The sequence below is a fragment of the Apteryx rowi genome, unplaced genomic scaffold (assembly GCF_003343035.1).
Source record: "Apteryx rowi isolate R43461 unplaced genomic scaffold, aptRow1 scaffold_480, whole genome shotgun sequence".
Taxonomy (NCBI): Eukaryota; Metazoa; Chordata; class Aves; order Apterygiformes; family Apterygidae; genus Apteryx; species Apteryx rowi.
This window is the reverse complement of record NW_020450739.1, coordinates 295,891-308,109: the sequence shown is the minus strand read 5'-3', so window position 1 is coordinate 308,109 and position 12,219 is coordinate 295,891. Positions and strand designations below refer to the sequence as shown.

General features: G+C 40.4%; 3 protein-coding genes across 18 annotated transcripts in view; 1 reads left to right on the top strand and 2 right to left on the bottom strand.

Annotated features, from left to right (window-relative positions):
- Window positions 1–8,954, bottom strand: part of NRROS (negative regulator of reactive oxygen species) — a 38,875-nt gene extending 29,921 nt beyond the window's left edge. For 10 of the 16 annotated variants that reach the window (XR_003255624.1, XR_003255623.1, XM_026078572.1 and 7 more), the window contains exons 1-4: window positions 8,874–8,946; window positions 4,122–4,214; window positions 3,669–3,963; window positions 30–324 (exon numbers count right to left, since the gene is read on the bottom strand). The gene's annotated coding sequence lies outside the window, so the exon portion shown is untranslated. Of the gene's footprint in view, window positions 1–29; window positions 325–553; window positions 723–2,373; window positions 2,446–3,668; window positions 3,964–4,121; window positions 4,218–8,873 lie in introns of all 16 variants that reach the window. The other 6 variants (XM_026078571.1, XM_026078569.1, XM_026078570.1 and 3 more) reach the window with 6 other exon arrangements.
- Window positions 6,745–12,206, bottom strand: FBXO45 (F-box protein 45; the record flags this gene model as incomplete). The annotated part of the gene is made up of 3 exons (XM_026078596.1): window positions 6,745–9,404; window positions 11,457–11,813; window positions 11,988–12,206. Coding segments are annotated over 3 exons (762 nt in total), but the record flags the coding sequence as incomplete, so codon positions are not given.
- Window positions 12,068–12,219, top strand: part of WDR53 (WD repeat domain 53) — a 7,792-nt gene continuing 7,640 nt past the window's right edge. Inside the window, exon 1 of the mRNA XM_026078583.1 lies at window positions 12,068–12,155. The gene's annotated coding sequence lies outside the window, so the exon portion shown is untranslated. The remainder of the gene's footprint in view (window positions 12,156–12,219) is intronic.

Below are 12,219 nucleotides of genomic sequence, written 5' to 3'. Positions count from 1 at the left end.
GGGAGATCATATGTACAATATATGCTCACCTACTTTGGTTGAAAATAGGTCCATGTTTCCTGTTATTGATCAGGTATCATTTGGCCTCAATTTTCTCAACTGCTACAAAACACATTTGACAGAGTGCTTGAAACAAAAACATCAGGACTTAAGGGTGCCAGCGTGTCTTATTGCAGGCACATAATTCAGCTTGTGTGTGTGCAAGAGGACGACATTTTGTACATGTTGTTTGTAAAACAGCTGTTTTCACATCTGTCATTGGCTTTAGAACATGCCTCTGAAGATGTGAAGATTGTACTGTGCAAATGAAAGGAGGTTCACCACCTGAAATCAGAAGTTCAAGAAAGGAAATTAAAAAAAAATACTCTGCAAAACACACAATAACACATTTAGGGGCAGAGCACAAGTCATGAGCAATAAAACTCTATACACATATGAAGGTCATGTGTCATGTGTCATTCACCTTTCCATCACCTATTCTCTCCACCCTCCTACTGTCCTCTTCCTCCCGCTTCTAACAGCACAAAAAAGAAAAGCAACTTAGATATCATACATTGTCCCATAAGGAAGAGAGTTCAAAGAGGCTCAGGGAGGGGAAGAAGGAACAGCAAAGGATGGAAGCCGTAAGGTTGCACAGTGTCTCTGGGTGGCTTTTTCTCTTTTTAGAGCTTAATACAGTTTTCACCTTCTGCAGCACAGCTGGGGAAGGACTTAAAAAATCCCTAGGGCAGATAAAAGTACAATATTAGTTATTCAAAATACATATGTAAATTGTCTTTTTTGTTGTATTTCAACCTTTTTGACACATGCAGATCTTGGGAGCAGTGCTAACCATTACGTTAACCAGACTTGTGCATCTTAATTACTATTTTGACATTAGGCAGCCACCAATCATATATATCTTAAAAAAAAAAAAAAAAGTATAGTTGAGATTTTGTGCTAAGCTGAGCCCATAATGCATTGCATCCCTGCTAAACTAGCCAGAAATACTTGGTATAAGCATCTTGCTATACGACATAGTAGTTGTTCCAAGAGAAGAGGATGCCATCATCTTACTTTGCAACAGAGAGAGTGCAAAGGCAAATCACCTCTTCTATGTTCTGAATGTCAGTGTACTGCTGCCCTCCAAGAAACATAGGTGCATGCAGAATGGGAAGGGTGACAGCTGCTGTGCTATGCAGGTGGCCAGCTGTCCCTAGTGAGCTTTGGCAAGCGAAATAATGCTCGTGCTGCTTCTCACAGGGACCAGATGAAAAATACAGGAGCTTTAGCAGCAGAAACGGGCAGCCCACAAGCAGATCAGACACAACACAAAAGTCAAGATACAAGCTCATATGGTAGCTTCACGTTTTTCCTCATTCAAGCACAATTCCCCATTCCTGTCTGCTGGTAGATATATCACACAAATGTAACAATATGGACTAAAAAGTCAAAATCAAGCAAACATGAAAACAAGTCCAGCTACCCCATGACAGACCTGCAAGTGCAGACTTGAAAGAAAAAAACACCGCTGTTTGTTTAGCTTGTAAAATTGCAGAGGTATAAACAACTTACAACACATAATGACAGTTTTATTTTAAAATCCCTTTTTAATGACTTTTTCAACTCCTTTTTTCTTTCTTTCTTTTTTTTTTAATATAATCCTTTCAAGAAGTCACTATTCCCTGGTCAGAAAACCTTGAGAGTAAGAAAAGCAGGTCTGTGAAAAATTAGACTGATATGTGTTTGACTAAAGGTACATCCTCCCCTTGAACAGCAGCAGCAACATTTTGTTGGAGCCTCTCAGTCCCATTCTGCCTTTTATATTGGAGTCTCAGCTCCATTTATTGTCCATGAAAATAAGAATCTTCTGAACTGAAAGGATTTGCTCAGCCTAGTTTTAGGCTGAAGAAATATGAAGAAACATATTTCAAAAATTCTATTTCTGTTATCCATTGCTCCATGATAATTTCTTTTTTTTTTTTAAGAGGACATAAACAAGTATTAATAAAGAAGGGGCACGTTAAACATTTATTCTGTACAAAACTTAGGAAATATAAAGTAAAGGCTCCCACAGCACTGTTAATTTTGCCCTCTTGTGGGGAAGAGGGAGAATTCATTGTAAAGTCACACGACATGTATAATAGTATGAAAAATGCTGCTTATTGTATGAATTAGCAGGTTCAACACCACTGCAGGAAAAACTTTCAATATTCATTTTTCATTTCATTCATTTTCCTTCCTGTTGAATTATACCATAGTGCAAGCTAGACTGCTGTCACTGAAAGAAATCAAACATGTCCTCCTCCTAACCGTTTAAAACCTGTTTTAAAAATGCAAAAAGGATCCTAGAGCACCCTTCAATAATGCAGTTTTTTTGCCCACAAATCTCACCGATTATCCACATGGTGCAAGAACCAGCAACATCCAGAGAACGGAAGCACACACAGCAGAGATAACTGCATTCTTGCCGGTGACCAGAGCAGAGCAATTTAGAAAATGTGAAGATGGTCTAATAGTGGCATATCATACTTAGAGGCAATTAGATCAGCAGGAAATTCCTTCCTAGGTAGATACTGATGAAAGGCAGATTCAGTAGGGCAACAAAGGGAGAAAAGACAAAGGAAAGKAACAACCCACAGTCTGTAACACCCGGGGTAAGGGAGCACTGTAAAGTCCTAAGCTTTAAGCAAAATATTACAAAAGCAGCAGCTTGCAGCCTACTTGCAGCTCAACAGGAGTATTCCATCAACTCTTTATGAAAAAACATATAAAGCTCATACAGGTAATAAAGTAACACGGTAATAAAGTCAAAATGAGAAGAAATGCGAAGATTTGGCTAGAACTGAAATATCAGTATTGAAATGCACAGATTCATGGCTAATTACATCTCAAATACTTAGAGAAAATGTTTTATCAGCAGTTGTATGATCAAACTATGATGATACTAGGTATTATTTTAATTCATTGCTGCTGTCATCATCCCAGTGAAAATGGGATAGAAAAAAATAGAGGCAGCCATCTGGAAGACATGCCCCTGTGTTAAGGAAATTAAAAAATATATATATCATCAGTAAATGGAGAGAAAAGCTAATTTGTACCAGGTTGCTATTGGATTCAAAGGCAGACAGAAGAAGAGTACAGATAGGTACTAGCCAACAGAAATTCAGCCTCAACATAAGACACATTGACACAGCCCACAGGATCAAGGCCATCTGCTCCTGGCTAGTTTTGTCACCTGAAACATGGCCAAAATTAACAAAACCAAATGGCATTTGCTAGTAGAAGTCACATATAGGACAATTTTATTCTCAGGACTCCCCAAAATACACACTCACCAGTGCATTTTAATTAGAAAAAAAATGCTAAAAAATCTTCTCTCTAGCATGGCTACTTTTCCAAATGATTTTGAATTATTAACTTTTCTGGCAACCCTTCGGTCATCTTATGGAAAAAAAGGTCACACAATTGACTTAAGGCCAGTGCCACTATGAGCCAGTGCCAAAGCCAAGAACAGACTTCTGTCCCATAACAAATGGCCATATTGAGTTCTTAGCTTCATCATACAGAGTAGTTAGTCACCTGATATTTCAGGTCATGCTTCTAATCTCCCAACAGATTTCATGACACACTTACAACAACAAGAAATTTAGAGTTTTGCTCAGTTAATAAAAAATTGCATAGCTCACCTATCAAGAAATGCTGGACATCCTAAAGGATTCTGAAGCCAAGACCTGTGGAACTGATTGACCTCTTTTGTGTGAGCTCTGAACAGCTGATGTTCTTCTTGACCAAGGTAGTCAAATCATTAGTCAGAGAAGGGAAGTTCTTCAAACACTGTTGTTTAGCCAACTCTGAAGTACCTTGTGCTAGAAAAATTGATTCTAGCCTTTCATCTAGAAGGCATCAAACTTCTTCACTCCTGCACAAGCTTGCAGAGATGTTGGCCAAGCGAATTCTTGATGCAGAGAGTTTGGAAGCGTGCTAGAATATAGAGTTGAAACCAGGTCAGTGCGACTTGCATATGTTCTCATCTTAAATTACAAATATTTATTCCAGATTCCTGTATTTCTCTCCCTCACTCAAGACTTGTCCACCACACACTGACCCCTTGCTTCAACAGACAGATGTCAGAGCTCTACCTGTCCTTCTCCAAGGCCAGTGTTGTAATCCAGCTCAGCTCAGAGATGAAGAGCTACTGGCTGAAGCTGAATCTGAGCAAAACAGAAGTGAATCTGCTGGAGAGAATAAAGTGCTTCAGAGTTCACAGTCACAACACAATCTCCTCTGATTATTGATCACATTTGTTCAAATTCACATTGTATTTCAAGAGCATTCTTAAATTCCTTGCTGAAAACAAGACCTCTTTCAGTAGCTCCCACAATAAACATGATCTATCATATCTGGCTGGCTTTGAGATTCTGCCCCACCCTGCAGCATGTTGCCCTGGCTGGCTTCAGTTACTCTTCAGTTATTTGGACTTCAGCCACATAATATACACATTTAAGAATTTATCACTTTGAAAGCTCCAAGAGATACAGAAGGCTATAGTACCATTTCTCACCCACACAGCTACCAAGTGCACATCTGCTTTCTCCCAGATGTCTCTCTACAAGATCCCATCTAATTTTAGGTCAAACCAAGATACCATCTGTGTCTGAACTATAACCACAAATTGCACAAAGCCTTGGAATTAAATTTGCAACTGGCAATTGAACTCCTCTGGCAAAACAGAACTTGGTATCACAGGGATAAAATTCACCCATACAGAAAACAGAGCCTCTAGGACCCATCACAGACTGGACTGAATCTCTCCCTGAATTCAGGAATAGCACAAACCTTACAATTGATACCCATAGCAGAAAATGGTATTTCCCTGACTCGTCGCCACTCCCATTCCCGTCCCACATGTACATCAGAACATGTATATTTAAATCCTGCCAAAACGAGACACTCCACTACACACTTTTGCTGTGCTGTGAATGAAAAAAACAAAACAGCCATGCTGCTTAATGCAGCACTGGAAATACACTGGATGAGCAAAGTCTAAGAACCTATCCAGAACAGAGCAAACGGCCTGAAGCCAATGCAGCCTAACAAAAGCTAATATAACATTTGCGTAAGCATCATGTGAATCCGTATAAGCAGGCACATATTCTCTGCTCTTTGAAGCTTTTTTGCATTCTTAAGGTGAAAGAGAGAAGGAAGGTCCCAAAGGCAAGGAAAAAAAAAAAAGAAAGAACAAAACTACAATATCTTAGCACAGGGAGCCCATTCTTCTTGACTCTCCACATATTGAACCTTACACACACAAGATCTTCATTATACCAATATATTTGTATAATCAATAGCCAAAAGAGACAAGCCTAGGAGAGTTGTAGGGAAGAAGCATACTGGCCATAGCTCACAGGTGAGAGAGGAGAACTGCGTCCGAATCCCAGCTCTCCACTGCAGAATGGCATTAGGCATTCTACCAGACCTTGCTGCCTTACCCTCTTCCACATCTAGGAATTCAGATTACTCAGAAATCTCTGTACCAGTTGCATGACTGTTTCAGCACAGGACCTCAGCTCAAAATTACTCAAGAGACATTGGTGATACAGATGATCATCCTCTCCCAGCCACAAAAACAGGGTGAATTATTCTGAAGGTGGCTGCAGACTTGGCCTCTCAGAGACAACGTTCTTTCAGTGGTAGTCTCACCATCTGTTTTCTACTAAGTAATCCAAACCCAAAGTACAGAAGATGAACAAAGATGACCTCAAAATGATTTACCAAGTGGAAAAATCTGCAAGCTAAGGGGTGCCTGGTTTGACAAGATTCTTAACTTTATGCCAGTTGAATATATCCACACATATGGAACACATAACAAGCTTAATGAAGTAAGGCCATTTAAGAAGAAATATGGATGTAGAATAGTTAAATTGGATCTAGTAGTACAACTACTTGAATTGTTCATACTCAGGTCTGCTGCCTCTCTCATAGTAGTTTTTAAGGATGGCGAGAAAAAAGTAAAAAAACAAGTTTCAAGTAAGCCTATCTATGTAATGCTGAATAATAAAATACTCAGCCAATCAAGCAGAAGTCTTACTCTGTAACATTCTCACAAACACACTTGCTTCAAGTGATGGCCCGATTTTAAAAGAATGCTGACAGTGTGAGTGAACACATCCCTTCCATGCCTCCCTGAAAGAACAAAACTTTCAAAACATTTCCGCAGTGTTCTATACTCTGAATAATAATTGAGTAAAGAAAGTCTGATACCAGAATACCCTCTGTTTTCACTAAATAACACTGCTCATCTTGGATCTTGTTATTGGGGGACAGAATCCCTTCTTCATTCTGGAGTCCCTACATCCTCCATGAAGTACCGAGAAATACTGAAAAGCTAAAGAAACAGAGAGAAGCTGAGAAGCTGTCCTCTGACAGAAGGCACCGCAGTACAGCAGTAGGGCAACACAACCCACAATAGGTAATTTGAACCAAGACACCTCCAGCTGTTAGCTGCTGCCCCCTACTGTACTGCCACACAGGAGCATTCCTGTTTCAGAAAATGTAATTTCATAAGCATTGTTATTAGACTATTGAGTTTTCAAGTTCTCATAATCATTAGCCAGATTCTTGCTTTTTAAATACTCATGCAGCAAATCACACGGTAACACCTTCATCTTCTTGACAATAAGAATTTGTTCTGACACACCAAACTACGACTCCATTTTTCTTATCGGTACATCATGAATGTCATTACAACAATACACACAAATATTTCCTTCTGAATTATAGCAGTTTATTTTAATATTTTGTACAGCTAGCATTGGTCTCCAGTAATAAGTTTAATCTTACATAAGTGAGTCCCCCCAAACCCACTCTTAAGGAAGGAATGTTCAACTTTTACCATTTCTAATTTAGAGGGAAACTATTTATAGGGTAAGACGCAATTTGAAGAATGGAAAGAAATCTTAATTTGTGAATAAAATCCCTCGGAAGTTCTCAGGGTTTACTTACTTCTACTTGGATTCATGAACAAGTGCAAAGGTCATGTTTGTCAAGACTGCACGAAGAATAGATTCATCTAAGAGATGATTTTTTTCTCTGTAGTGGGACAGGGTTTTGTTTCCTTTTTTCCTACTTCATGCCACAAGCTTCTGCTATGTAGATACATACTTTACAGTCTACAAACAATCAACATTTGTAACAGGTTTTTCCAAAAGGTACTCATATACCAGTCTCACTTCATTTTTTCAGTTGTTTTCAGTACCATTTAAAACATCTTCATTTCTTACTATGCATTTGTTTTTTTAACACAGACCAGAGAAACTGACCTCAACAGATATTGCCTTTAAGGAATAAACTACACGTAAAACAAATAAATACTTTAAAATCCTTTTAAATGGTAATAATGTACACACTCTGTTCCAGTGCAGAACTTCACTATCTGTTAGGTAAAAAGCACTCCAAGTATAGCTCTTCAGCAGCAGACTAAGAATCCCAGTCATCTGCTTGTACCATTTTCCTTACATTACTTGAGTAATGGGGAAAAAATGAACAACCTAAGAGAAATTCCCTTCTCTTCCACACTCAGAGATTTATCAGTGTCTGATATTAAGCAATTCACATTCTCTAGCACAAATAAAACAAAAAGAGGTTGTATAAACATTTCCTTCTCCCCCCCTATAAAACACACCATCAGTAATTTTGAAACAGTTCAGATGGAACTATTAAACTTGGAGAAACACCAACAAGAAGAAATGAAAGTCAAGAGCTAGCCACAGGGCTTACAGAATTCAATGCCCTATTAAAAGGAAACCCACTCTGGGGGCTAAATTAGCTTTCTTTGTATGAAGGCTGACAGACACCTAGATTTCTACAGGCCTTTCAACCTCAGAGGAATGCAGTTCCCCCCAAAAGTACCTCTTTACTACACCCTTAAGCTTCACAGCCTTTTCAGCCTATATGTTGAATGCCATAAAGCTGACGTGTTGGTTGGTTTTGTAAAAAGTTTTTAGAGAAACAGTGCAAGTGAAAAGCCCAAATGCTGAACCTGATCCAGAATCTCCAGAGGGAAGTGAGAATTTTACCAGTCCTGACTGAAAATGGGCAGATGAATACTTGCGATTTTATTTACTTAAAGAAGCCAATTTAAGTTAGGTTGAGTCAAGTCTTAAATACTTATGAAACTTTAAATTGAAAATAAGATCTCGACTCAGAAGCTGAATGTTGATTCTTCATTATTTCGAAAGTCTCATTTTACAACAGTGATTAGAGAGTATAAGACTTCTTTTAAAAGAAGTTTGTATTTTTTGGTGTCAAAAGGAAGATCAGCTCACTACAGTGTTGCACCTTTCATTCTTAAAAGGGACCACAAATTTTGGCAAAAAAAAAACTTGTAGTGAAAATTTCTTGTGTTTCTTACAGAGAACAAATATATTGCTAAAGCTATGGAAGCTTTCAGCTACACAAAAATGAGCCAATGTAGCACCTTACTCCACAAGAGCATCCCAAAATGCTTTACAATACAACAAAAGAAATACCCTTACATGAATGTTATATACCTGTCTGAGGTTTTTTGGATGCCATGTAGTGGGGTTTTTTTCCCCTTTGAGAAGTTATATCCCAGTTAGAATAAATCAAATTCTTTCTTTTGTTTTAACTGTTCTTTTCAACATGTTATATATATACAACCTTTAAAATACACTTAAAAATAGCTGCACACATTTTATATCATTCTACTAGAGAAGGGCAGTCCAGACAGACCATGCTTCTCAGTATATTAAAAATTGTAAATAAAACCCAACCAGACTTATTCTCCTCTGGTACCCGTGCCGGCCCAAAGGAGGGAAGGGAAGGAACAAGCAGTTTTAAAATGGGAGTCTTTCACAAAACACGCTACTTACAAATCTCAGGTTAATTTCCTCAAGCAGTTTTACATCAAATTCTTCCTTAAATATTTGAGGTCACACACTGCCACCTTAGCAATGAAATCTGTTGCAACATGCATGTGTCAGCTTCCCACTAAACCAACTGCAACCCTGAGGATATGTCTGGCCTGGTAGAAAGAGGAAATGTAACACAATTCCTGAAGTATGGCTGGTCCTCCATTTCAAAATTCTGTATGGTTTCCTTGATGGTTCTTGGACACACACCCACACTTTTTTTCTAGTTCACTTTTCCCTCTAACCAATATGCAGATTTCTCCTCCGAATCATCCACATCTTGATGTTCCAGTGAAACAATCCACATCATCCATCCAGAGGTTTTCCCAGGTAGACCAAAGTCACTTCCGTGTTACCATACACAGCAGACACTGCTGGATACAGGCAAACCTTTGGCAATCCTCTGAATGCAACTCCCAAAAACTCATAGCCCCTCTCAAATGCTAATGTTTTGTCTTCCATGTCCAGGATAACTCGAATCCGTTCACCTATCTGGAAACAGAAGTAAGAAGAGGAAGAAAAACAAAACAAAAGAAAAAGGTCAACATATTCAGATGGAGACATGAAAAATAAAGCAAAGCCCATGTATAGTACAGCAGATCATGTCAAAGTGAGGTTTGGCTGTTTCTCAAGATTGTGCTACTTTTGCCGTGGAACTTCTCCATTTTACTGATACATGTAAGATTCTGAGTACCTGTACTGGCAGCTTCCAATGGGCAACCTATATCTAACCCCCACCACAGTAACAAAGGTAGCCCTTCACATCAGAACACTGCAACAGCACTGAGAATTAGCATAATGTATTGCATTTACTTCAGCATTCTGCAGCCTGTGGGAGTTTTGTAATGATATCCACCCAAAGTTACCCAAACTCTGTATTCGGTTGTTATCACTCACCAGTAATGTCTGTGAAGAGCAATTCTAAAGACAATGAACCTGTTTCAAAAAAAGATAAGTGCAACACACAAAATATACCAGAATATTTTACCAACTATGCAAGTACTGTCACTGTCAGAGGGATTCCTTTACCAAGGCAGAAAAAAATTACAGTGCAAAGCTTAGGCAAAGTAAGTATGAAAAAAACTAAAATATATATAAACACGAGTGAAATGAACACTGAATGCAGCAAGATGATCAGATCAGGACATACATGATGCTCCCTGCATTCACCTAGCACGTTTTTCAAATGTAAGTGCAAGTCACAGACACCAGCAGCGAGCACAACATGATATAGCACAAACTTCTGATTCTCCACAAGCCAACTGCAATGTTGGCATTTTCTTCTAATCAACGCATTTTTCTTCTAACGCTAACAAACATATAGTTACTTTTGGTATATTATATAAAAGCAGCTCACTGTGAATGTTTTACTAAATATAAAATACTTTAAAAGATCACCAATCTGAGCTCCGAACAATTTTTAAAAAGAAAGAAGCAACTGCAAGAACTGTTCACTCTTGAGTCCACATGAGAGTTCACCTGGCTTTAAAACTTTTTCTTGCCCTGCTGCTGTGTAAAGGCCTACACAAGGATCACAGAAACTGACCGCAAATGGTTCAGTCTGGAAAGTGTCTGTACCGTTTCCATGTTAGAAAACATGCAAATAGAAAGAAAGCTAAATCTCTTTAATTACACTAATTTTAGGTTTTGTTTGCAAAAATGGCAGGTACGAGTTCCAGATCAAATCAGGTTAAGAGCTTGGCAGTGAGCCTTTATGTTAAATTTAGGAATTTCAGATACAAGTTGCTAAGCAAACCTTCACCCGCAACTGAAATACAAGCAGCCTTGGAGTCAACATTCATACAAAACCATTGACGTTATGAGACAGGAATTACACTGCATATAGTTGAGGTTGTAATGTGAGGAAATCTAGCAGGCAAACTATTGTTGTGCAGGTGGCCAGAAGAGCAAAGGTAAACCACTTCTACATGGACAAAAAGACAGGATGGCACTTCCTCTTTAATAACATCTAGTTATCTGAACATCACATCCCAGCCCAGGGATGTCACCTTTAGGAACGCTGCCAGGGAGCAAACAAACAGCACTCAGCATTGCTGCAGTTTTTTGCAGGAAGATTCTTACCTAAGCACTAACCTCAACTCCCACTGCAGGGTAACAAAAAGATAACACACCTACCACACACACACATATTACTGACTGGGAAAATCTTTACTTAAGATAGCTAGAACAGCCTTGTCAGCTTTTATTTCAAAAAGCAATTGTCTTTAAATAAGTACCCATAGTGTGTGTTCTTCGCCTGATACTTGAAATAAAAGCGTATTTGTTATCATCAGTAGGGGAAACAACAGAGAATGAGTAATACTGAACAACACACACAGACGTAATCTAAGGAAACATTAAATTAAGGGGAAAAAACCCTGGGACAGCACAATTATTTACCTTCTGCAGGGAACATTTTGCTCTAGATCACCATTTAAGCTCAGTTCAGCAAACAGCTAACTGCTATACACTATGAAGAAATTCTTGGAGGACAACAGTTGCCAGACACAGTTAAGCTTCCAGCCTGTGCCAAGTCTCACCCACCTGGTACTTCGGTGCATTATTGCACTGAGGGAAACTGCCGTTCACTTCTCCATTATGCAGCAAATTATTGTCCACCAAATTCCAGCCCCAACTCTGGTCATCGCTCCCCAGCAGCGCCACGTAGCCCTGACACTGCATGGCAGCCCGCTTTGTGGCGATGCCGATGACGGCCACAGTGCCCAGCGGGCCCTCCCACCACACCTCCCACGCGTGGCGGCCCTCGCTGAAGCCGATCTTGGTCCTTGCCCCATCCGTGCTCTGAGCAATGGGGTTGCGGTGCAAAGTGAAGCCGTTCTTCTTGATGTAGACGTTCCTGGAGCAATCGTTGGTGCTAAAGGCATGGTGAAAGGCACGTACCTAGCAGAGAAGGAGGGAGAGGGCGTTTAGGCAGGAAGGGGTGATCCCGATCCCTCCGGCGGGGCCGCTGGAAGGGCGATACCCATCCTCTTCCTCCACCCCCTCCCCGGCTCCTAACGCGGGGCGCGCAACGACGCCGGGCCCCGCCGCCGCCCCAGGCGGCACACGGCTCACCTTGCCCTTGTAGGTGGGCACGTTGCAGAGGATGTCGGTGCGCAGCGCCTCCTCCGCCAGGCAGCGGGCCGCCAGGCTGCGCCACACCTCGCTGTTCTCGTCGCCGTGGAGGACGCGGTGCCACAGCTTGCAGACCAGGGCGCAGCTCCGCAGCTCCCGCAGCTCCAGGTAGGAGAACACCAGCTCCAGCACCCGCCCCGGCAGCCGCCACCCCGCTCCCCCCGTCAACGCC